Source organism: Acomys russatus, chromosome 22 (assembly GCF_903995435.1).
Source record: "Acomys russatus chromosome 22, mAcoRus1.1, whole genome shotgun sequence".
In the NCBI taxonomy this organism is placed as follows: Eukaryota; Metazoa; Chordata; class Mammalia; order Rodentia; family Muridae; genus Acomys; species Acomys russatus.
The window spans coordinates 53,842,504-53,868,746 of record NC_067158.1 but is presented as its reverse complement, the minus strand read 5'-3'; the positions used below and the strand labels follow the sequence as shown (position 1 = coordinate 53,868,746).

The window sequence follows — 26,243 nt, the reverse complement described above, 5'->3', positions numbered from 1 at the left end:
CATGTACATGCAGCCAAAAGGCGAAATACATAAAATAAAAAGAATTTTCTTTAAAGGAAGAAAATTTGAAGGTTATGTTTAAACACACATTCACATATAAAAAGTAGCCTAGATTTATCAGCCAAAAAGTAGCTTATACGAGCAAAACAAATACAAAAATAGGACAGGACAACATGACACAATTGAAATAGTAACAAGAGCTGGAAACCCAGTGCTCAGATGGACTCTGTTACAGACTGAACCAAACCTAACTCAGAGCAAACTGAGCCAAAACCCAAACCACCTTTTTTTTTTTTTGTTCAGCACTGAGAAAGAATATCACTTTGTGTCCTAGCAAGGCCTTGAAGTCATGCCAGAATAACAGATGTGGGTCACCATGCTTATTTCATATACTTAAAAAAAACATAATAATTTGTATACTTTGAAAAAAGTGTTTTTGTTCTTAATTTTTGGAGACAAGTTTTAATCCCAGCATTCAGGAGACAGAGGCAGAGGAATCTATGAGTTCCAGGCCAGCCTGATCTACATAGTAAATTCCAGGACAGTCAGGACTGTTACACAGAGACACCTTGTCTCAACAACAAAAACAAAAAAAGCATAAATTGTCACTAGGTCCAAGAAACAAAGCAGAAACAAGATCATCTTTAAGAAGCAGCTTTATTAGGGAATAGGCCTCTGGACCATGAACAAGCCTCAAAGTGGGAGGAAAAACATTGGACAGAAAATAGTTTACATATACACATACAAGTATGTGTAATCTATATGATTATGTATTTGTGTGTATTTACATATGCATGCATACATGCACCTGACTAAATACTTAATTTTTATTTATGTGCATGAGTATTCTGACTACATGTCTATCTATGTATCAGCAGCAGCCCTGGTGCCTGCTAAAGAGGGTATGGGTCCCCTTGGATTGGATTTATACCCACATGAGCTACCATGTGGGTACTGGGAACGGAACCTGGGTCCTCTGGAGGAGCAAGCAGTGCTCTTAGCTACTCAGACATCTCTCCAGCCCCTAAATAACGTCGTTTAAGAAACTAAGTTTTGAGCTAGACATGGTGGTGCATGCCTTTAATCCCAGCACTTGGGAGGCAGAGGCAGGCAGACTGATATGAGTTCGAGGTCAGCCTGGTCTACAAAGTGAGTCCAGGACAGCCAAGGCTACACAGAGAAACCCTGTCTCGAAAAAATAAAAATAAAAAACAAAACAAAACAAAACAAAACAAAACAAAAATACAGAAAACAAATAACACCCCCCCCCCAAAAAAACTAAGTTTGAATAGCAAAGAAAAATCTAAATATAAGAATGTCCTCTCAGCCAGGCAGCAGTGGAACATGCAGTTAATCTTAGCATTTAAGAGGCAGAAGGAGGTGGATTTCTATGAGTTCTAGGACAGCCAGGGCTACAGAGAAACCCTGTCTCGAAAGGAGAGACAGACAAAGAGAGAGAGACAGAGACCGAAAGGATCTCATATCAGCTGGGTGTGGTTATGCACGCCTTTAATCCCAGCACTTGGGAGGCAGAGGCAGGTGCATCTCTTTGATGTCAAGGCCTGCCTGATCTACAAACTTGAGTCCAGGACAGGCAAGGCTACACAAAGAAACTCTGTCTTGAAAAATCAATTCAAAACCAAACTAAATAATAATAATAATAATAATAATAATAATAATAATAATAATAATAATAATAATAATAATAATAATAATAGAAAAACCAAAAAACAATTAACGCTCATAGTAACTATTTTAATTTGCAATACAAATATACAAACATGAAAAAAATCTTATACATTAATAGAAAAACACTTAAGACCTAAACAAAAACTTAGATGAAAACCCAAGCAGTGTTCATGACACTATATTTGACAATGCTTTATTGAACATAACAAAAGTACAAGAGCCAAAGAGAGAGAAAGAGAATGAGAAAATGGACTATTAACACATCAAAGTTAAAACAGTTAAAATGCAACCCCAAAAGGGGGAGGAAAGTACCTCCAAATCATTTTTCTTTGTTTTGAAATAGTCTCATATAATCCAAGATGGCCTTAAAACCTACCTACCATCTATATATCTTAGGATGACTTTGAACTCCTCATCCTCCTGCCTCAGGCTCACAACAAGTGTGGACCATCATACGTAACTGCACAGATCGCATATTTGTCTTTTGGTGGTATTTCTCCAAAGAGAAATAGAATACCACCTGTTAGGCACATGAAAAATACAGTCACTAAGGAAAGGCAAAACAAAACCATACTAAGATGGCTACTGCAGGCTGGGAATGGTAACACTTTCCACCCTGGTTTATATACATAGCAAGTTTTAGGACAGCTAGAGTTACACAAACCGACCCTGACCTCTCTACAGAAATGGGAAAGGGAAAAAAAAAAGCAACAACAACAATTAGATAGATAGATAGACAGACAGACAGACAGATACATACATACATAGATAATATCAAAACAGAAAACGAGAGTTGCTAGTGAAGATGTACAGGAACTCTAACTCTCATTCACTTTTAGTAGAGACTGTATGGGAGTGCCTCAAAAAATTAAATCAAGATATGTATGAACCAGCTACTATAAGCCATAAGTCCTTCTGGAAAGAAAGCCAAAGAAGTAAAAACAGAGATATCAACAGTCATCCACATACTCACACTCAAAAGTCTTATACATAAACAAGTGCCCAAATGTGGAAGCAGTTAGCATTGATGGATGAATGGAGAAAGCAAAATATTTTAGTTTTAATTATTTTGCTTTAAAATGTAATTTGTGACATGTACAATGCTACCACACGGGAAAACCTTAAAATTATGTGAATTAAAATAAGTCGAACACATAATATCAAGTTATTTATGATTGTAATGTAAGGCAATCAGAGTATTCAAATTTACAGTTTTATCCTTTAGTATACAAAATAAAAACTTCTGGAAATTGTTTGCATAAGGTATATGTAACTTAACATAAATAATTCAACCACACACTAAAAAATGGACGGGATGAAGCAATGTGTCCCTTTCTCACAATCACTCAGGAAACTCCTTTCCACCAGACTGATGACAAGGGCCATCTGCCACTAAGGAAGCAGTAGCTCCAGCACACACTACCAAAGTGAGCCTCAAAGGTTAATGACCCTGTACACATGGAAATGTGAGAAACTGCCAAAAAAGGAGACAAGGATTCCAGGGAGAAGAGTCTGGGCTGAATGCACACTATGCCTAGCATGGCTAAGCGCTCGACCATTTGTTCTGCTGGTTTGAATGAACACTGTCCTGCATAGTCTCCTGTATCTGAACACCTGGTCCCCAGTTGAGCACTGCTTGGGAAGTCTCTGTGTCGTTTAGAATGTGGCACCTTGTGGAGGGTGCAGGCACAGGGACAGCCTCCTGATGCGCAGTCCACTCTACTGTCTGGCACTCTAAAGAGTGACAAGCCGCTGCTCTGGCTACTTGTTGCCATTTGGCTCCACCATTATGGACTGTTGCCTTCCAGAACCATAAGAGAAAATTAACACTTTCATCTCTAAGTTGCACATGGCACAGAAAAGGAACATTCTATTCTCCTACCACCTTTTAAAACCTAGAATAGTCAAGTGGAGCTGTTAATTATCAACGTTATAAAAGCAACCATGTTCAGAGAGAGAGACCCTGTTTCAAAAGCAGTTGACAGTGACAGTATGATATCCAACAACTATTTCTGGCTTTCTGTCTCAAAGAGAAAAACACAAAAACAAAAACAAAAAAACCCCAAATGAATGGATTGATAAGTTAATGAGGAAGAATAAAAGTTGGGAAAACATGGCAGGGGTGGTCAGGGAGTTGGAAGGGGAAAACTGAAAAGGAAAATATAATCATATTTCAATGTATACATACACGAAATCCTCAAAATATGAAGTTTCAACTTTTTTAAAGTAATACTAGCCAAGTGTGGTGGTGCACTCTTAAGTTCCAACACTAAGAACATAGAGGCAGGCAGATCCTGAGTTTCAGGATAGCCTGGTCTATACAGTGAGACTTTGCCTAGAAAAATAAATAAATACATAGAGAAATAAAGTAAGTAAATAGCTAACAAATATATAAATAAGAAGTACAATACTAACCAATGATACTCAATGACACTTTGACATAACTGTTGCAAATATCAAACAAAGCCTATTTGGCCAACCCTAAAGAGTACAGAAACTTTATTTTTAGTGGCATTAATACACATTTTTATTGTTTTTTTTTTTTTTTTAGATTTATTTATGTATTTATTTATTATATATACAGTGCTCTGCCTGCATGACGGAAGAGGGCATTAGATCACATTATAGATGGTTGTGAGCCACCATGTGGTTGCTGGGAATTGAACTCATGACCTCTGGAAGAGCAGTCAGTGCTCTTAACCTCTGAGCCATCTCCAGCCCCCCATTTTTATTGTTTTATGTTGATCTTTAAAACATAAATTTTAATGTGAAAAATTAAGTATCTGAAAAACTCTTATATTCTATTCATTGTCACAAGTGCTGACTAAATCCATACTTTACTGAGCTTTCCATGATTTCATACATATAATAAATTCTGCTTTATAAATTATAAAGTTCAAACAGGAATATGAATTATCAAAACTTACTGGTTTGCGGACAGCAAGACAGCTGAGCAGAAAAAGGGCCTTGTGTTACAAGCCTGGGAACTAAATTCTAAGCCTAGAATCAAAGACCCAACTCCACCAAGTTGTCCTCTCACTTCCATGGTGGGCTGATACACTTGCTTACCACCTGCACACCCAGGAGTAAATCTCAAACATGCCAAAATACGCTGGTCTTTATTAATTAGATGGTTATGAGGAAGTCATCGCTCCCAAAGGTTTTCTGAGGGCTGGGGTTAAAGATCAAATAGTATGGCACTGGATTGACAAGAGATCCAAAGCTCAGTCACCAGCAAGGCATACAAAGGGCGAGAACAAGCCGGGTGTGGTGGCGCACGCCTTTAATCCCAGCACTCGGGAGGCAGAGGCAGGTGGATCTCTGTGAGTTTGAGGCCAGCCTGGTCTACAAAGTGAGTCCAGGACAGCCAAGATAACATAGAGAAACCCTGTCTCAAAACACACACACACACACAAACACACACACCAGAAACAAAAACAAAGGGAGAGAAGAGGGAGGGAAGGAGGGAAGTACAAATGGAGCCTGCCACAGAGCTGAACCTCCTGAGTTTAATACCCAGGGCCCCTAACTCCTGTGCACCACGGTGCAAGTTTGGCCAAGTGAGAGTCTGGGAGGGGACAGGCTACTTTAATCATTCAGACAAAAGGTAATGCAGACTCTGGATCAAAGTGCTAATAGGGAAGCTGGTTGTGAGATGCAAGTTCTATCATCATATTTGTAGACAGGGTAAAGAAAGAAAAATCACGTGGTGGTGCCATACCTTTAACCCCAGCACTTGGGAGGCAAAGACAGACAGATCTCAGTGAGTTGGAGGACAGCTTGGTCTACAAAATGAGCTCCAGGCTAGTTAAAGCCTCAATAGTGAGACCATGTTTCAATTTAAAAATAGAAAAGAAAATCAAGGACCACGATGAGGCTTCCACCTAAGCAACTGAACAGATGTGTAACTGCTAAGAGCTTAAAAGAGGAAGACTACAGAAAACAGCTAAGTTTATCTGTGCCATGAGTGAGCCAAATGCTCCCCAAGCCAGAAGAGGGCATCAAAAGCCATGGCACTACACCATTCCAGCCTGAGTTCTATGGAAGAGCAGCCAGTGTTTTCACTGCTGAGCATCCCTGCCCTGCATCCTGAATGCTGAGATTTTTTTTTTTTTTTTAAAGTGTGTACCACCCAGGAAAAGCAGATGGACACTTCTAACACACTTAAAATGTTCATTCTGGGGCTGGAGAGATGACTCAGAGGTTAAGGGCATTGTCTGCTCTTCCAAGGGTCCTCAGTGCAATTCCCAGCAACCACATAGTAGCTCACAACCATCTATAATGAGATCTGGTGCCCTCTTCTGACATGCAGGCACACATGAAAACATAATACTGTATATTTATTAAATAAATAAATCTTTTCTAAAAATGTTCATTCTGTAATTCAAATACTGATAAGCAGACATCAACAAAAATGTGAAGTGTGAGGAAAACACTTATGTGCTGACAAGGTGGCCCAGTGGGCAGAAACAATGGGTACCAAAGCTTGACAAGTCTGACGGTGGTGACAGGGTCGGACTGCAGAGTTATCTCCATGCTCTATGCTCTTATGCGCACACATGCACCAGGGTTTCAGGAACTGACCCCTGCAGCACTCTCATGTGCAAAGGCCAAGGAGACAAGCAGGCTATGGAAACAGGAAAGGAAAGCAGAGTGGATGTCTTGAAAGCAAATGACACTGAACTAATCCAACTGTGCAAATATACACTGACATCAATGCGTCATGAAGTTATAGGAGCTGTGAATATACTGTTTTAGAAAAAAACCTGAAGCCTTGACTTTTCATAAGCTGGCATAAAGGTCAAAAATCAAAGAGTGACTATCATAGAAAATAGAAGTATATTCTAAAATAAATCAAGAAACTTGAGACAAAGGAAATCAAAGCAGTAGCCCTACTCATAGTAGCTACCCACGAGTTCATTCATATATGAAATGTCGTCACTCCAGTATGGGTGTTCACAAGGATCACTTTCTTTTCCTTAAGGAATTAAGACACACAGTTTGAATACACGAGCACGGATACATGATTTCTGTAGGATCAGGGTTCCCTGTATTCTTCCCAATGGCACTGTCTCCATTTATTTGGTGATATCACATACTTCTTCCCCTTTCAAGGCAGGCTTCACAATGTAGTGCAAACTTCAAATCATCAAAACTCAGCCTCCTAAGCACTGAACTTAGAAGTGTGACCTGCCTTACTCGAACCCATCGTATAATTCTGGACGCAGTTTTCCCATTATTAAAGGTTATGTGCTAAGTATGAGTGAGAACATTTTATGGCTAGCTCTACATGTAACACCAGATGAACTAACGCTAAACATACCAGCTTCATCCTAAAAATACTACATGGACCAACTTACTGGTTCTCTCAGGCCAATGTTTGCTTCATTAACTTCATCTCAAAAAATGAGAAAGCTAAAAGGCACAATCTGTTCATAGCCACACAGCTGACCAATTGGAAGAAGAGGGATTTAAATTTGAAGGCTATAAAAAAGGGCTGCTTGCTTGCTTTTTTTGTTTTTTGTTTTTCAAGACAGGGTTTTTCTCTGTGTAGCCTCTGTTGTCCTGGACTCGATTTGTAGACCAGGCTGGTCTTAAACTCACATCGGATCTGCCTGCCTCTGCCTCCTAAGTGCTGAGATTAAAAGCATGCACCACACCTCTGACCCCCACACATCCCACACCCTCACCCCACTTAAGAACAAGAACTCTTAAAATACTCAAATGCCACTAGGAGTGACAAATCTGCTGTACAGTCCCAGTGCTCTGAAGGGTAAGGCAGGAAAAGCTGAGTTCAAAGTTTAGCTTGGGCTGCACAACAAAACCTCCCTTAAAAGGAAAAAAGTGTGTGTGTGTGTGTGTGTGTGTGTGTGTGTGTACGTGTGTATGAATCGGTTCAGCAGGTGAAAGTGCTTGCTGCTTTCCACCATGACAGCTTGCTACCATGAGCTCAATGCTGAGATCCACAAAGGGCAGTGTGTATAGACTCCTGCAGGTTGTTTTCTGACCTCCATTAGTGCACTGTGGCATGCGCGCACACTCAAAAAAATCAAAACCAAAAATATGTAAATAAAATAAATGAGGCAAATAAAGTGAAAGATATCATAAGTAGAAGAATATCACTTACAAAAACTACCTGTTACACCTGAGAACCTAAGCAATGTTCCATCAATACAACTTTGAACAACTTTTGCCCATAATTCATCTGAAAGATAACTGCTTCAACTTAAATTCTTAGTCTATTACAAACACCTTCCTGAGATAACAAAAAGAGAAATTTACCAAAATAAAAATTTAAATCTAGGATTTTTAAAATTTTAAATCAGCATTTGATATTACCTTTCTTTCTTTTCTTTTCTTTTTTTTTTTTTTTTTTTTTTTTTCCTTTTTTTGGTTTTTGTTTTGTTTTGTTTTTCGAGACAGGGTTTCTTTTTTGGTTTTTGTTTTGTTTTGTTTTTCGATACAGGGTTTCTCTGTGTTAGCTTTAGCTGTACTGGAGTCCCTTTGCAGACCAGGCTGGCCTTGAACTCACAGCAATCCACCTACCTCTGCCTCCCGAGTGCTAGGATTAAAGGTGTGTGCCACCACCGCCCAGCGATGTTACATATATTTTAAAATGTCCATTTAAAGAGCTATCATGATCTCAATAAAAATACACTTCCAACTATTTACTTTATAAACTACTTCCTAAAGTATAGCTCATGTTTTGGGGTAACTAACACACTTAACATTCATCGCCTTGGTTCTATGAGACAGAGAAGAGAGAGCGAATTTAGAAATCTCTTACCATTGATCTTTCAGGATATCCAAACAAATAGCCCCTGTGACGGAACTAATATTAGGGTGCCATATTTTAGTGATAAACCGGACCTAGAATATAAAGCACACTTGAGATTTCAAGTAACAAGGAAGAAAAAACAAAACAAAACAAAACAAAACCCACCAACAAGTAAAGGTAAAATACAGCTAGAAGAAAATGGTATCCCAAGATAAATGATACTTTTGTCATTATTTTTTCCAAGGAAGCACATAGAAAGCAAAGTATTCAGTAGAAGAAATGTTAATGACACGTTTTAAGTTTTTACTGTATATTCTACAATCAAACACTAACAATTATCAGATGTTTACACTATACCTAATATTACACTAGAAATGAGAAATGAAACAGATTAAAACCCATTAAAATAGTAAGTAAAACCAAATAGAATCATTAAATGATACCTACCCAAGTGTGAGGTAAGGTGCAAAACAGATTTTCTTGAAGAAATGGATGTACTAAAGGTTCTAACGTTTAAAGGGCCTGACATGGGCACTAGAACTGAGCTCAAGTCATCTGTAGGAACAAGGGCTTTTAACTCCTGAACCACCTCTCTAGCCCTACAACAATCATTTTTAAGATATATGAACACAAATATGCACAATTTTCCATTCAATAAGTTAAACTTGTAAAGACATCAAATAATCACTGGCATTCACAGCAGTAACTCAAGGAAAGCATAATGTTCTGCAATTTTTGTTGACTTATTCTGGGAGAAAGCCTCGTTATGTCTCCCTGATAGATCTGGAGCGCACTACACAGGTCACGCTGACCTCATCTTAAACTCAAGAGCCCCGCCTGCCTGTGGACTCTGGTCCCACCACACCCAGCTCTTCTGTAATATTAAAGTGCGTCAGCCTTTGCAACAAGAATGAAATAATATCAAGTATTTTTGAGTGTTTTGTTGTGTTTTAAGATAATGACCTCAAACACAAGATCCTCCTGTCTCAGCCTCCTGGGTGGAGAGATTTTAAAGCAGCACTACCCTGACAAGGTTCTGTGACACAGGGTTTTAAGTTACTCCTAGAGGTACCAGAAAGAGTAGTTTACGTAAGTGATCTCAGGACATGTTAACTCATCTTGTCCTTGAAGGGAGTGTGAAGCCATAGTGCTGCGTCCCAATGTAGGACCCAGGGAGTACTAGAGGCAAGGTGTCTCCCAGTGAGCTATACTGCAAAGCACTGTATCTTGTTTTTAAAGGGACAGTCATCTGTACATTATAAATTAACTGGACCAATGAAATTATTAATCCTTATATTGACATTGTAATGTCCTGCTACAAATAGTTTTGGATTTGGATGGTCAAATAAAAACAATTGTTTCAAGAGGAGACTCAATTATCATCTACTGGTACAGCAGTGACCGACTGATAAGACCTTGCTGCGCACACCAGCATTCCATGGCCTTTTTCTTTTTGTCCTACTGCCTTTATCCTCAGCCTCCTCCTTTCTTGCTCTGCCTTCCCAGGCCGTAGGTCACCTGTAAGCAGCCACAGGCTTGCCACTGCTCCAGACCCACCTAATATCCATTATCTAGCAACACTTTCTACCATTTTTATAATTCCTAAACTAAGAGAACAAAAATGTTAAACTTAAAAAAAAAAAAAAAAGTTGGCCGAGATGAAGTAAAAACTTGAGCCAGGTAGGTGGCACAGCTCAGAACATCGACATTTCAGAGGCTGTACCAGGAGGATCGTTTGCTGAAGGTCAACATGAACTGTGTACAGTTCTAGGCCTACAGAGGTTACCTGACACTCTGAAAAAACAAAAACACATGCCAGATGTTATGACACATGCTTTTATCCTAGCACTTGGGAGGAAGAAGCAGGTAGATCGCTGAGAGTTCCAGGCAAGCATGATTTATATGGAAAGACATATAAACATCCATACATTGCCCACTTGGGAGGCAGAGAAAGCTGTATCTCTATAAAGCCAACATGAACAGCATATTCACAATTAGCATCCTGCCCCAGTCTGCCTAGCAACCTATGATGTCATTACCTACCTGCCACTAGAATTGCCCTACCCAGGAGTATATAAAAGGACAAACCCATCTCATCTCTTTCTCTTTTCTTTTCTTTGTTTTTTTAAGTTTTTCAAGACAGGGTCATTGTAGACCAGGCTGGCCTTGAACTCACAGGGACTGGATCTGCCTCTGCCTCCCGAGTACTACGATTAAAGGCGTGCGCCACCATACCCAGCTTCTCTCTTGCTCTCTTACCCTTTTCATACCATCCCGATTTTTATTTATTGGTTTTTGTTGTTTTGGTCACACTAACAGTGATTGCCCTAGAACTCACATCTGCCTTGGATCCCAAAGTGCTAAAATATGCCATGCACAGCCTGTGTGTGGGACTCTTGGGAGGTGGGGGCGCACTTGTGTTGTGAGGCCTGAAAACCTGTCCAAATTCCCATGACCCATGGAAAGGTAGAAGTTGTCCCCTGATCTCCACAGGTACACCACAGCATAAACACACAATAATTTTAATTTCAGAGAACAGTACAATGACAGAATGTTCTTTTTTGAGTTGCATTCTAATGAAAACAATTTAAGTGAGGACAGCTGTAGTAGTGCACACATTTAATCCCAGCACTCGAGAGATAAAGGCAGGCAGGTGGATCTCTATGATTTTGAGGACAGGCTAGTCCACAGAGTGACCTCCAAGACATCCAAGGATGTTTTACAGAGAAACTCTGTCTCAAAAAACAAAAACAAAAAAAGTTGATTTATAATACTCTAGTACAACGGCACACTAATAAAAGCAATTCAAGTCTCATTATTTTTACTTTAAAAATAGTAACAGTACCATGTGAGAAATTCTAAACTCACCAGCTATAAGTGATATTCAACTGCTACACAAAAATCTGAATACTACACATGCAGAGAAAGCTTGTCAGGAGACAGAAATGAAAGAGGCACTATATGAGCAACTCACATCAGCTTTCTCTAGTGTACAGTCTCATTCCCCTCACTCTCAGTCAACAAACACTACAGTCCTATTTCATGTTAGATGCAAGTTTACAATTCCACCATTAAGATTGGTGGAGAAAAACGTAAGGATATTATATTTACTTCGTAATGAAAAAGACTTCATTTATATAAAAGAAAATGCTCTATTATTTAAAACAAGCAGGCCTGCTCATAAAGGTTGGTATTTAATATACAATTTCACAGATGGAGAAATGGCTCAGTGGTTGATAGAACTGGTCATTCTCCTAGAGGACCTGGGTTCAATTCTGAACACCCAGATGATTGTTTATTTTGGGGGAAGAGGGGGTCTGGGGTTTGTTGTTTTCAAGACAAGGTTTCTCTGTGTAGCCTTGGCTGTCCTGGACTCACTGGTGTAGACCAGGCTGGCCTTGAACTCCCATGTTTCTTTTTTAATGAATTGTATTTAAAGAAAGTCATCAAAGGCTCAGATCTTTATTGCTTATTTCAATGTATAAGGATGCTTTGTGTACATGTATGTATGTATGTGAACCCAAAGGTGGCTTGGGATCCCCGGGAACCAGAGCTACAGATAGTTGTAAGCCAACATGTGGGTACTGGGTATGTACATACATACATGCAGATAAAACACCCATACACATAAAAGGAAAAAATTTGAAGCAAATACTATTTATTTCATATATTAAAAATATGTTATGGCTTGGCAGTGGTGGCATGCATGCCTGTAATCCCAGCACTCTGGGAGTCAGAGGCAGGCAGATCGCTGTGAGTTCCAGGCCATCCTGGTCTACAGAGTGAGACCAGGACAGCCAAGGCTACACAGAGAAACCCTGTCTCGAAACAAAACAAAACAAAAAGAATATATTTAGTACAGCTGACTCTAGGAAGAGCACTGGGGATCTCAATTCCTTCTATTCTTTTTTGATCCACAGATGGTTTTCTGCTCTTTTAGTCAGTGACTTGAAATAGAATTTGTCAATGATTTGAGATGGAACCAAAGAGGAAAAAAAAAAATCTCCATTTTAGGATAAATTAGTCAATGTTTTCTCAAATTTCTGGTACATAGTACAGGGCTCTGCTTGCCCTGCAAGCCCATATGGATGTGCAAAATGTCACAGCACTGAACACTGTACTACTTTGGTCTTTAAAAAAAAAAAAAAGAGGTGACACAGGAGGCAGAGACAGATAAGTTCAAGGCAAGCTTGATCTACAGAGTTATTTCCAGGATAGCCAGGGATACATAGTGACATCAGGCTCAAAAAAACAAGACAAAAAGAAATTATTTTGTATGTATGAGTATTCTGCCTATATGTATGTATGTGCCCATGAAGGACAAAAGAGGGTGTTGCAAACCCTGGGACTGGAATTACATATAGCTGTGTGCCACTATGTGAATGCTGGAATCAGAAATTGGTCCTCTGGCCAGGTGGTGCCTTTTATCCTAGCACTCGGGGAAGCAGAGGCAGGAGGATCACTATGAGTTAGAGACCAGCCTGGTCTACAAAGAGAGCACAGGACAGCCAAGGCTACACAGAGAAACCCTGTCTCAACAAACAAGCAAACAAACAAGTGGTCCTCTGCAAGAACAAATGCTCTTAAACCACTGAGCCATCTCTCTAGCTACTGTATACTTTATTTTCTATCGATTACACACTTATAATAAAGTCCAATACATAAAGCACAGTAAGCAATTGTTAACATAATAGAACACTTATAACAATGTATTATATAAAAGTTACTTCTAAATTAGGAAATACTTCTAGATGTTTCCATTTGACACACATAAATTGCGATTGGCCACAGGAGAAACTATAGGTAGGAGGGCTCTTCTGTGATTAAGAAAAGACATGGCTATGCAATTCCTTTGTAACCTTTACAAACCAGAGGCAAAATATCATTCCATTAATATGGACAGCTGGGTTCAATGATAAGATTGTTTGCTTGCCATTTCTAAGACCCTAAATTACATGTTAAAGATTACCCAAAAATGGGGGTGGGGACACACTTCAACTTGTATGGTTATATAACCACTTGCTTAGTAGACATTAGTAGTCAAACAACCTGACACATGCTTTGCAAATGCTCAAACTGCTAGACTGGCTAGTCCAGTATTGAGTTGCTCATACTGCCCACCAGTATCTAATTTCAAAATTATTTTTTTTATTACCTCAAGAAGAAACCCTAAGCTAGGCGCAGTTACACATGCCTGCAATCCCAGTACTGGGGGAGGCAGAGGCAGGCAGATCACTGTGAGTTTGAGGACAGTCTGGTCTACCAAGTGAGTCTAGGACAGCTAAGGCTACACAGTCCAAAAACCAAAGACCAGAAAAAAAAGAAAGAAAGAAAGGAAGGAAGGAAGGAAGAAAGGAAGGAAGGAAGGGGAAGAAGAAGAAGACGAAGAAGAAGAAGAAGAAGAAACAACAACCACCACCACCACCGTGGGGAAGAGCATTTGCCTAATAGGTACAAGGTCTCCTATTAAACCAGAATGTAACAAAAAGAAAAAAGAAAATGAAAGCAAGCCGGGTGTGGTGGCGCACACCTGTAATCCCAGCACTTGAGAGGTGGAGGCAGACAGATCTCTGTGAGTTCGAAGCCAGCCTGGTCTACAGAGTGAGTCCAGGACAGCTAAGGCTACACAGAGAAACCCTGTCTGGAAAAACCAAAAAGAGAAAAAAAAGGAGGAGGAGGAAAAGGAAGAAGAGGAGGAGCAGGAGGAGGAAGAGAAGAAAAGAAAAAAGAAAGGAAAGCAAAGGGCTGAGGACATGGGACAGTGGTGAAAGGCATCTACTGCAAAAGCATGAAGACCTGACTCTGACTCAAACATGCAGGCGCACACACAAGAGCAGGGGATGTGATACTTTGCTCTTATTCCTCCCAAAACAAGATCACAGAAGGACAGTCAGCTCAATAACCTAACATACAGACTACCAAAATCTCAGAGTCTGGAGTAGCTAACCTCTCAGCCCAATTTTCCGCACCATTAGAGTGGAAATAAATCTTTTAAAAATCTTAGCACAGACAAATGTCATTTGTCACTGTCACCTCCTAACACAGAAAATGCAGTGGCTATATAAAGCTTGCTTCTTCCTTCCTTTTCTATTTGGGGAAAAAAAAAAAAATACAATAAGCCATAAGAAACAATCCAGAGACTGAAGTAGGAATATTGCTTGAGTCTAGAATTTCAAGACTAGTACAAGCAACATAGGGAAAGCCCTTTGCAAAAACAAAAACCCACTGGGCACATTAGCACACATCTTTATTCTAAGCACTCAGAAGACAAAGACAGGCAGTCTCTGAGTTCCAGGTCAGTCCAGGCTAGATAGTGGGACACTGTCTCAAACAAGCAAAAAAACCAGGTACTAACCAGATGGCTCAGAGGACAAACCAAACTTCTTACTAAATGAAGTCCTATAACTTGTTTGATCCCTGGGCCCCAAGTGTTAGAAAACCAAGCCAGGTGTGGTGGTGCATGCTTGTAATGCCAGCACTTGGGAGGCAGATGCAGGGAGATCTCTGAGATGGAAGCCAGTCTGGTCTACAAAGCGAATCCAGGACATCCAAGGCTACACACAAAGCAACCCTGTCAGGAAAAATCAAGAAAAAAAAAAAAAAAAGAAAAAGAAAAACAACTCCCAGTTTGTCCTTTAACAAACATCAGTGTGTGGACCTTGGCCCACTTGCATTTACAGAGTGTTTTGCATACACAATAAATAGTAAAATAAATTTTAAGCTCCACTTAGATGAATAAATATACAAGGTGGAGTACGTACATGCAGTGAAGGAAACACTGAACATTAAAAAGGAAGGAAATTCTGACATGTTACAACATGGATGAACAAAGGCAAGAAAAGGCTAAGGGCAGATGCCAAGGGGAAAATAGTATGTGATTTGGCTTATACAACGTACCCAGAACAGTCAAATTCACAGACACTGGGGGGAAAAAATGAAAGCTTTACTTTGCTTTGGAGAGGATAGGGTGGGGAGAGGGATTGTGTTATTTAGGCAGGACCTCCTCTATTATGAAACTCTACAGGTCCTGGACCAGGTTGGCCTAGAACTCAGATTCACTTGCCTCTGTCTTCCTTGAGCTGGGGTTAAAGGCATGTGCCACCACACCCAGCTAAACAGCGGTTTTTCAAAAGCTGAGAGTAAGTAACTACAAAATGCTGATTAATGAACATATATTTTGTTTTAGAAAAATGAAAGTCTGGAGTAGATGCTTCTAGTTACATACAATGTGAATATATTTCATACTGCTGAATAATCCATCTAAAAATGGGACCTGAGGATGTAGCTCTAGAGTTCTTGCCTAGAATGCAGAGAGCCCTGGCTTTGATCCCCAGCATAAGCCAAATGTGGTGGTATATGCATACAAATATGTACACACATGTACACATTCATACAGACACACACAAAAAATACAAGCCAAACACGCTGATACATGCCTTTAAACCCAGTACTTGGGAGGCAGAGGCAAAAAGATCTCTGGGAGTTGAAGCCACCTGATAGACACAGGGAGTTCCAAGCACGTCAAGGTATACAGTAAGACCTTGTCTCAAAGTTTAAAAAAAAAAAAATGGAGGGGGGGCCAGGGGAGGACGCAGCATCAGCTCAGAGGCTAACAGTGAATAATGGAGGGCTATAGAGAGGGCGTGGAGATTAGGCGCACACTGATCTTTTCCCAGCCAGTCCGATTTCCAGCAACAACATGGCACCTTAGAATTATCTGTAACTCCAGTTCCAGGGGATGCCCTATTGGGGATTCTGCAGGCACACATGCACATGATGCACAGACATATATGCAAGCGAAACACTCTCACATGTTCTTTTAAAATAAAAATGCACACACACACACACACACACACACACACACACACACACACACACTTAAAAAGAATGCTTGGCCCCAGGCAGTGGTGGTGTACACCTTTAATCCCAGCACTCAGGAGGCAGAGGCAGGCGGATCACTGTGAGTTCAAGGCCAGTCTGGTCTACAAAGCGACTCCAGGACAGCCAGGGCTACACAGAGGAACTCTGACTCGAAGAGGGGAAGCTTGGTGCTCTGGCAAAGGCCCCATCCAGTATCCATGTGAGGAGGCTCATAACCACTTACAAACTAGCTCCAGGGGACTTAAGTTCTCTGGAATCTTCAAGAATCTACACTTCATGTGTACATATTTACACAGAGGTACACAATTATAAATAAATAGAAAGAAGAAGAAAAAAATGTATTAGGCTTTTAGCTGGGCATGGTGACTGATGCCTTTCCACCTATTACTCAGGAGGCAGAGGCAGGCAGACCTCTGTGAATTCGAGGACAGCCTGGTTAACATAGTGAGATCCTAGATAGACAGATCAAATAAAAAAATCTATTAGTTTTTAATATGAGAGCTGAAAATGAAGTATTTGTTGGGCACAGTTTACAAAGACTTATTACTTTACCCATAGCTCAAAAGAAAACTAGAATTTCAAATAATATGGATAACGATTCAAGTGAGGGCAGCAGAAGACATACAACAATAAGCATCTATCTACAAACTACAAATAACCAGGCTGAGAAATGAGACCCAAATATGAATGCAAGGATAAGACTGACAGACAAGAAAACTGAGCTCCAGCTGTAGGAAGCTGTAACTGACAGCATAAGGAATTTCCATACCATTAGCAAAGAAAGTGCTTTCTGTTTGGTTGGTTGGTTTGGTTTGGTTGTTTTTCGAGACAGATTTCTCTGTGTAGCCTTGGCTGTCCTAGACTCACTCTGTAGACCAGGCTGGCCTCAAACGTACAGCAATCCGCCTGCCTCTGCCTCCTGACTGCTGGGATTACAGGCGTGTGCCACTATACCTAGCAGAAAGTAATTTTTTAAGGAACATTTATGGAACAGGACAATGTGTGACAGGCAACTGATCACATGATAGGCAAAAAAGGGAAGTAATAAAATTGAAAGACTAAACAATGGTTATAAACATAAAGGTATAAAGAAACTGTATTAGCAAAACAATCTAGGTTTACTCTAGGTTTCCTTGTTACATATAGTCCTAGAACAACGCCATTCTTTCTCAATAGTTATCACAGCTGCAATCAGCGCTTTTCCCCTTCTACAATGGCAGAGAGTGAAGGGCTGGAGAGATGGTTTAGTTAAGGGCACTGGTCCTGAGTTCAATTCCCAGCACCCATGGGCGGCTCACAGCCGTCAGCAATGAGATATTACTCCCTCTTCTGGTGTTCAAGAAGACAGAGCACTCATACATATAAAACACATAAATTAGTAAATCTTTAATTAAAAAAAAAAAAAAAAAAAAGCAGAGGATCTAAGACTGACCTATTCCTTGGTACACTGTACTCAAGTTTCTTGTAAAAAATTTTTTTGTATTTTTTCCCCCATTTTGGCAGTAATGCAAATAAAACTCGAGGCCTAGCACCTGCAAGGAAAGTATTCTATCATTGAACCAGCTAATCCCTAGGCCTTAAATAATTTCTAAATGAAACAGAATATGTACTTCTTGTTTTTTCAAGACTGGGTTTCTCTGTGTAGTCCTGGCTTTCCTGGACTACCTTGTAGACCAGGCTGGCCTGCAACTCACAGAGATCCACCTGTCTCTGCCTTCCTGAGTGCTGGGATTAAAGGTGTGGACCACCACAACCAGCTCAAATATATACTTTTTAAAACAGCATTTATTTGAAGCGAGTAAGAACCTCTCTCTAAATCTGACTATACAGTTAATTATCTGACTCTAGTATTTGAGCCATTATGAGCTACAAATCGTACTCCAATATACAGCCATCAATGGCTAGCTTTAGTAAATTTGCTTTTCTTTTTTCTTTCTCAACGTCTTTCTTTCTTTTTTGTTTTGTTGTTGTTGTTTTTCCGAGACAGGGTTTCTCGGCTGTTCTAGACTCACTTTGTAAACCAAGCTGGCCTCGAACTCATAGATACCCCACCTCTGCCTCCCAAGTGCTAGGACTAAAGGAGTAGGCCACCATGCCCGCAGTTCATTCTAACTTCAGTAGCAAGCCACTGACATCTTGTCCATTAAACTTACTCAAATTTAACTCAGAAAATTGTAACTTTAATAAATGCTAAAACACATTAAAATTCAATTAACTAGGTAGATTAAGAAATACAACATATTTTAAAACTCCATGCATAAAAATGGGCTTACAATACCTTAGGGGGATTAAATGGATATGTTTCTGGTATTTTTATCTCTAGTTGATATCTTCCACCTAAAAAAAAAAGGGGTGGGGGGGGTGAGAGGGAAGACAAATTTAAGAATGCTGCTCAACTCAAGTATGTGGACCCAAACGCACTGAAAAATTGTTTCAAAATATGTATTATCTTGTATTGAGTGCTGAGAAAATTGAAATCCCTAAATAAAATAATGAAAGTCATGACTTTATAAGAAAATTTAAAGCACACAAAAGTTCTACTGTACATATTTGTTTAACAGCAACAGAACTAGAAACACACAAATACATCATCTCTGTGTATTTTAACTCTATGTATTTTTAGCCTACAGACAACTCAACTGTCAAATATATCATTATTAATTAGTAGCACAAGGCTCAGTGGGCTTGCTTTCTCTAATCTACATGGTAAGAGATGCTGACAGGAAATAGAGGATTAAAAAAAGAAAAGGCAAAAAATTACAGAGACAAGGGCACAGATCTGTCACTAACAAAAGGAACCCTCTTAGCCAATTCTCCCCAACAAAAAGTCTCCATCTTTCCATCTATCTCCTAAGCAAGGCCTGGGGTCACACACCCGAAACCTGGACAGTACAGACAGGATAGAACCAGGAATTCAAGGCCCCCTCGGCTTCATAGAAAATTCAAGACTAATGCCGGGCGTGGTGGCGCTCGCCTTTAATCCCAGCACTCGGGAGGCAGAGGCAGGTGGATCGCTGTGAGTTTGAGGCCAGCCTGGTCTACAAAGTGAGTCTAGGACAGCCAAGGCTACACAGAGAAACCCTGTCTCAAAAAAAAAAAAAAGATAGAAAGAAAGAAAGAAAGAAAATTCAAGACTAGCTTGAGCTACATGAGACCTGTCTCAAAATGAAAAGAATCAACCTGTGTCCCTAAATTGGATGTTAATAGTTCATTTAAAATTTCAAAATAAAAGCCGGGCATGGTGGCGCACACCTTTAATCCCAGTACTCCGAAAGGCCGAGTCAGGAGGATCGCTGTGAACTCGAGGTCAGCCTGGTCTACAAAGCGAGTTCAGGACAGCCAGGGCTACACAGAGAGACCCTATCTCAGAAAACAACAAGAGTATATTTTAGGGCTAGAGAGATGGCTCAGAGGTTAAGAGCACTGTCTATTCTTCTAGAGATCCTGAGTTCAATTCCCAGCAACAAGATGGTGGCTCACAACCATCTATAATGTGATCTGACACCTTCTTCTGGCATGCAGGTGTACATGCAGGCAGACCACTGTATACATAATAATAAATAAATCTTTAAAAAAATTTAAAAATAAAGTAGAAGAACAAAATAAGAAACAGGGTAAGATACAACATTATCCTCTTCTACCTAGCAATAAGTGTATTAACAGAAAGCAATACTCTGGTTCTGAAACCGTCTTGAACGACTGAAGTTAAACAGGCACTGCGGGGGGGGGGGGGGGGGGGGGGAGGCTTTAACTAGGTTCTTACAATGGAAGTATTCAAAGTAAACCATAACTCCATGTCCCTAATCTCTCAAGGAGAAAGTCTTGCAGTAGGTGAGGCTGGGTAAGAACACTCTGTATCCTGGGTGTGGAAGCAACTCCTAAAAGGCTAGCCCATTCTATGGTGAGGCTGGAGGCTCTCCTGATTCAAAAGCCTGCTAAGCTAGAGCTGCCTAGGCCAGCCTGCCTCAAACACACCTCTCCCCTTACTCCCAAAATTCTACCTCTAATAAACTTCCCAGTTCTAGACTTCATGACCCATTAGCATGAAAGATTCACTAATGAAAAACAGGAAATAAAACTGTGCTATTGAAATATTTACATATGAAACTAAAGGCTTTTCTAATAATCAAGGAATAAACTAGATTTAAAAAAAAAATGTCATATTGAGGCTGAAGAGATGGCTCAGAGGTTAAGAGTACTGGCTCCTCTTCCAGACAGAGGTCCTGAGTTCAATCCCCAGCAACCACATGGTGGCTCACAACCATCTGTAATGAGATCTGGTGCCTCTTCTGGCCTGCACATGTACATGCAGGCAGGGCACCGATACACAATAATAAATCTTTACAAAAACAAATTGTCATAGTCCTGAATGAGTTACTTAATCTAGTGTTCATTTCAATTGTTAGGTTTTATTACAGTGTCACTCCTTCACATGCATGTGAAAATGACACAGTAAGTGTGCTAGTGGCACTATCATCATCAAACATTCAGCTCTTGAGAAGTTTAGTCAACTGTTGTCAATACATCTGGGGTCCTTTCAAATCTACCTTTCTCATTACTATGCCTCCTTGCATTTGGATTTCAGAGAAAATAAAAGAGCATTTCACTGATGCCCAGGCTCTTAAAGCCAACACCCACCTCCCCTCCTTCACATACCCCAAGGTCTCACTATCTAGGCCGGGGTGCCCTTAGACCTGCACTTCTCCTGCCTCAGCTTTCCAAGAGCTGGGTTTACCATTCTTTTTGGTAGAGTTCCCTCTATTAAAGTGATATATGAACTCCTTAAGATGTCTGAATCAAGGACATATGGTAAGAGTGGTATGTTTAAAAAAAGAAAAAAAGGCAGTCAGAGCAGAAGAAAGAAGACAGGTAAGAGCAGGGTACTTAGGAGAATTCTGTAAATATAAAGATGACCATTTATATCGAGTTATAGAGCTGGGTGTGGCGGTGCACGCCTTTAATCCCAGCACTCAGGAGGCAAAGGCAGGCAGATCTCTGAGTTACGGCCAGCCTGGTCTACAGAGCAAGTCCAGGACAGCCAAGGCTACACAGTGAATGAAACCTTGTCTCAACCCTCACCCTCAAAAAAGTTATAAATACAGGTATTTTGCTTAAATAATATGCAGACTTGCCGGGTGGTGGTGGCACACGCCTATAATCCCAGCATTTGGGAGGCAGAGGTAGGTGGATTGCTGTGAGTTCGCGGCCAGCCTGGTCTATATGGCAAGTCCAGGACAGCCAAAGCTAAACAGAAAAAACCTGTCTCAGAAAAAAGAAAAAAAAATATACAGACTCTTTTTCTTCTTCAGCTGTAAAAATATAGGTTTACTAAACGTGAGAATAAAAGCAGACTATATCCACAACACGCAGTGGCTCAAGCACACACATGGTGTAGTCCACATGGGCGCTTCTTTTCCTCTAGGACTCTGTTTCTGACTAAATTTCAGAGTGGCATCTTTATTATATGTCACAAAGGTCTTCCTTCTTACATGCCTAATTTAGGAGCAGACTGAAGACCAGGGACATTGTATAAACACTGTTAAATTGTGGAGTCCTCAAAATATTCCACTCCACGTCAAACTGATCTGTCAAGCATTATACGACAACTTTCCTACAAAATCAATGTAGAGTCAGTCATGACACACAATAATTTCTGGCTTGGCAACAGATATGAGAAGTGCATCGTTAAGTGATCTCACCTTGCAAACATTATAGAACATTAAAGCAGCTCTGCCACTTGATAATATAAGCTCAAGGGCCCACAGTCATACAAATGGCCCCCTCGCTGAATAGCTAAGGGACTTTTTAAAAAGTACATTCTCTTTCTTAAAGATAGACTTGTTCATTTAGTCTGTATGAGTGCTTTATCTGCATGTACACCTGCAGGCCAGAATAGAGCATCAAGTCACATTATAGATGGTTGTGATTCACCATGTGGCTGCTGGGAATTGAACCTCTGGAACCTCTGGAAGAGCAGGCAGTGCTCTTAACCACTGGGCCACCTCTCCGGCCCCTAAGGGACTTCTGCAAGCACTATACACAACAACCTTTACTATACAACATTTACCTCTTGGAGCATGTATTTGTATTTTATTCTACTTGTGTTCTCTGTTGCTTGGTTATAGAGAGCAGGTCATTCTATGTTACCTGAACTCTTAGGGCCATGTAATTCTTCCATTAACTCCTCCCAAGTAGCTAACTACAGACATGACAGTTACATACAACATTCATTCTTTCATTTATTTATTTATTTATTTATTCATATTTTACGTTTGTAAGTGTTTGGCCTGCATGTATGTCTGTGTGAGGGTGTCAGAAGTGCTAGAACTAGAATTATAAACAGGTGTGAGCTGCTATGTAGGTACTTGGAATTGAACCTGGGTCCTCTGGGTGCTCTCATCTGCTGAGCCATCTCTCCAGCCCCCAGTAGACACAACTTTAAGAATAGCCTCCAGGCTGGAGAGATGGCTCAGCGGTTAAGAGCACTGACTGCTCTTCCAAAGGTCCTGAGTTCAATTCCCAGCAACCACATGGTGGCTCACAACTGACTGTAATGAGATCTAGTGCCCTCTTCTGGTGTGCAGACAGAATACTGTATAGTTAATAAGTAAATAAATAAAATCTTTAAAAAAATAGCCTCCAATTATCAAACATTTACTCACTTTTTTCTCTTATCTTCTTAGAGGGTAGTAGTGGGATATTTGAAACACATCCTCTATACAAAGTTATACCTTAGACTCAAGTAACGTTGGGTAGCCCTAAATTCATAGAGATCCTATCCTCAGCCTCCCAAACGCTACGGTTACCAGCAGGAGACACTATATACAAGGAAACGATTGTGAATTTTAACTTCCTCCAAAGAGAAGAGAGAAAGCAGATGAAAATTACTGAAATGCCAATTTAAATTTGACAAATTTCAAGGTTCTTTTAGGCAAAAAGAACTAAATTAGTTCTTTACCACTGAGTTACTTAGAAAAAGGAAGTTAAGGGGGCTGGAGAGATGGCTCAGAGGTTAAGAGCACCGACTGTTATTCCAGAGGCCCTTAGTTCAATTCCCAGCAACCACATGGTGGCTTATGACCATCTATAATGTAACCTGATGCCCTCTGCTGGGCCTGAAGATGTACATGTAGACCAGTGTGTAAATAATAAATAAATCTTTAAAAAAGAAAAGAAAAAAGAAGTTAAGAAAACTGAGTAAGTGAAACGTAATATGCAACTTTCCATGTTTATTCTCCTTGAAAATCTGGTCATTTTTAAAACATGAAATTGCTTTTTAGCCAGGTGGTGGTAGCAGCGGTGCACGCCTTTACTCCCAGCACTCAGGGAGGCAGAGGCAGGTGGATCTCTGTGAGTTCTAGCCCAGCCTGGTCTGCAGAGAGAGAGAGAGAGTTCCAGGATAGCCAAAGCTAAACAGAGAAACCCTATCTTGAAAAACAAGAACAACAACAACAAAAAAATGTTTTTAATGATAATGTAGATAAATATTTTACAAGCAAACTTTTCTTAAGCTTTAAATTTAGACCAAAACCAAAAGCAGGCTGTGAAGATACAGCTCAGTGTTAGAGCTTGCCCAGCGAGCACACAGCTTGGAGTTGTGTGCCAGCATGCCAATCTCATGTCCAAACAAACAGCAAGGGGGTTGGGGAGGAGCACCAGCAAGACTTCTTTTACCTGTGTTTATGTTCAGAAGGCAAGGTTTTTGACATAAATGGCACTTTTCTTCAAATATTGCTTTAACAGTTTTATGATAAAAACAGATTTTAAAATAATCTACTTTTCAAACACATGCTACCAACTCATATAAAAACTAATAAAAATATTCTTATTGTGAAGCAGCTGATGAAATAAACATTTAAATAACTTGTTTGTAGCAAATATGGAATGTTTTATCTTAATTATTTTAAGAAAAATTATTATGCAATTTTTACAAGTTCATTTACTGATGAAACACTGCTAAGAAGGTAACAAACATTCTAGCTACTCAGCTTAGGGGGCCTCCTGTGTACTTTAACTTTACCCCAAGAGCCCTAGAATAATACTACTATTTCTTGTTTTTTTTTTTGGTAAGTTTTTTGTTTTTGTTTTTTGTTTTTTGAGACAAGGTTTCTCTATGTTTCCTTCACTGTCCTGGACTGGCTCTGTAGACGAGGCTGGCCTCAAACTCACAGCCATCCTCCTGCCTCTATCTCCCAAGTGCTGGGATTAAGGGTGTACACCACCACACTCAGCTTATTTCTTACATTTTGAAAAAATGTCCGAACAATCTCAAAAAGCACTTCAGGAACAATTATAGGTTGGGGATGTAGCACAGTTTATAACTGCTTGGAACAGGCCCAAGGCTTTGAATCAGATCCGCAGTACCACAAAAAAATAATAAAAGAGGAAAAAACAACACAACTGCAGTGCCTGCCATTAAAGACGCTAGGAGAAAGACAGTATTTGCTACTAAGAATTTGATTTTTATAAGATAATTAAGATCTTCTCCACTAATGGATGTCAAAGGAACTGAATGACCCAGCTGTGGTGGTGCATACTTTTAATCCCAGCTGTGGTGGTGCATACTTTTAATCCCAGCTGCGGTGGTGCATACTTTTAATCCCAGCTGTGGTGGTGCATACTTTTAATCCCAGCTGTGGTGGTGCATACTTTTAATCCCAGCTGTGGTGGTGCATACTTTTAATCCCAGCTGTGGTGGTGCATACTTTTAATCCCAGCACCAGGAACAGGCAGGAGATCTCTGTGAGTTCAATGCTAGGCTGTCTACATAATGAGTTCTAAGGGCCAGCCAGGGCTACATAGCAAGGTTCTGATTTAAAAACAAAACGAAATACCACATAGAAACATGTAACAAGCCAAACATAATAGTAGATATGGAATGAACAGCAATATAAGTTTTTTGGACTTAAGCGTCCTGGGATATGTGCTGTGCCTGTGAGCCCTGCGACTGGGAGACGGAAGCAGGAGGAGCAGCCGGGCAGGGGCAGCGAGGTGAGCCAGGTAAGGGTGGTGCACACTCAGGACCCAACAGCACGCTGAAGCCTGAGGCCTGCCAAGAGCTGAGGCCAGTGCAAGCTACCAAGAAAACACCGTTCCATAAACCAACAAAAAGCCAGGTGCTGGCACACGCCTTTAGTCCCAGCACTTGGGAGACAGATACAGGCAGATCTCTATGAGCTCAAGACCACCCTGGTCTACAAAGCAAGTCCAGGATAGCCAGCTATTACATACAGAAACCCTGCTTAAAAAACAAAACAAAATAAACAAAAAAAGATGATGATAGTCTAATGATACTCTAGGATCTTTTAAGGTTTTGAATGAAAATAAAAGCTGACAAGAATATTGAGTTTTCTGAACTTCATTACAGATTATAGAGAACACTATAAATAAGCACCACTCCTAATACTTGCTGAATTCTTATTTAATCAAAAGCAGAAAGTTATTAAAAGCGCAGGCTTTGAAGTCAAAGCCAAGCCAAATCCCAGCTGTTTCACTTAAAGATGTTTGACCTTACACAAATGACTTAAATTTCGAAAGTTCAAATTTGTCCATTATTATAATTGTATTGTACTTACCTTGTAAGATTAGGTGAAAACTGAAAACTGAATGAGAAAAAACATGTAGTACTCTCATAAGGAAATGCTTTGGACATATGTTTTCTCTTATACAAATATTTGAGTAATCTTTACATAAATTGCAAAAGAATGGTTGTCCTGCATGACCCACTTCTGCAATCCTTGTTAATAGAGAGTACAGTTTCTTCCTTTATCATATACTTAATGCCAGGTTCAAAATTAAAGAGCTAAGATCATTCATAATTAATGAACATGGAAAACGAGAAAGCATTTCCTTTTTTGTATATTTTAAAATAATTACTCAAAGTTGTTTTAAATAA

General features: G+C 40.0%; 1 protein-coding gene across 4 annotated transcripts in view; it reads right to left on the bottom strand.

Annotated features, from left to right (window-relative positions):
* Ube2k (ubiquitin conjugating enzyme E2 K) overlaps positions 1–26,243 on the bottom strand; it is a 56,912-nt gene that overhangs the window by 6,789 nt on the left and 23,880 nt on the right. For 2 of the 4 annotated variants that reach the window (XM_051165259.1, XM_051165260.1), the window contains exons 3-4: positions 18,627–18,685; positions 8,477–8,559 (exon numbers count right to left, since the gene is read on the bottom strand). In XM_051165259.1, the coding sequence (XP_051021216.1) occupies positions 8,477–8,559; positions 18,627–18,685 (142 nt within the window). The remainder of the gene's footprint in view (positions 1–8,476; positions 8,560–18,626; positions 18,686–26,243) is intronic. The other 2 variants (XM_051165261.1, XM_051165262.1) reach the window with 1 other exon arrangement.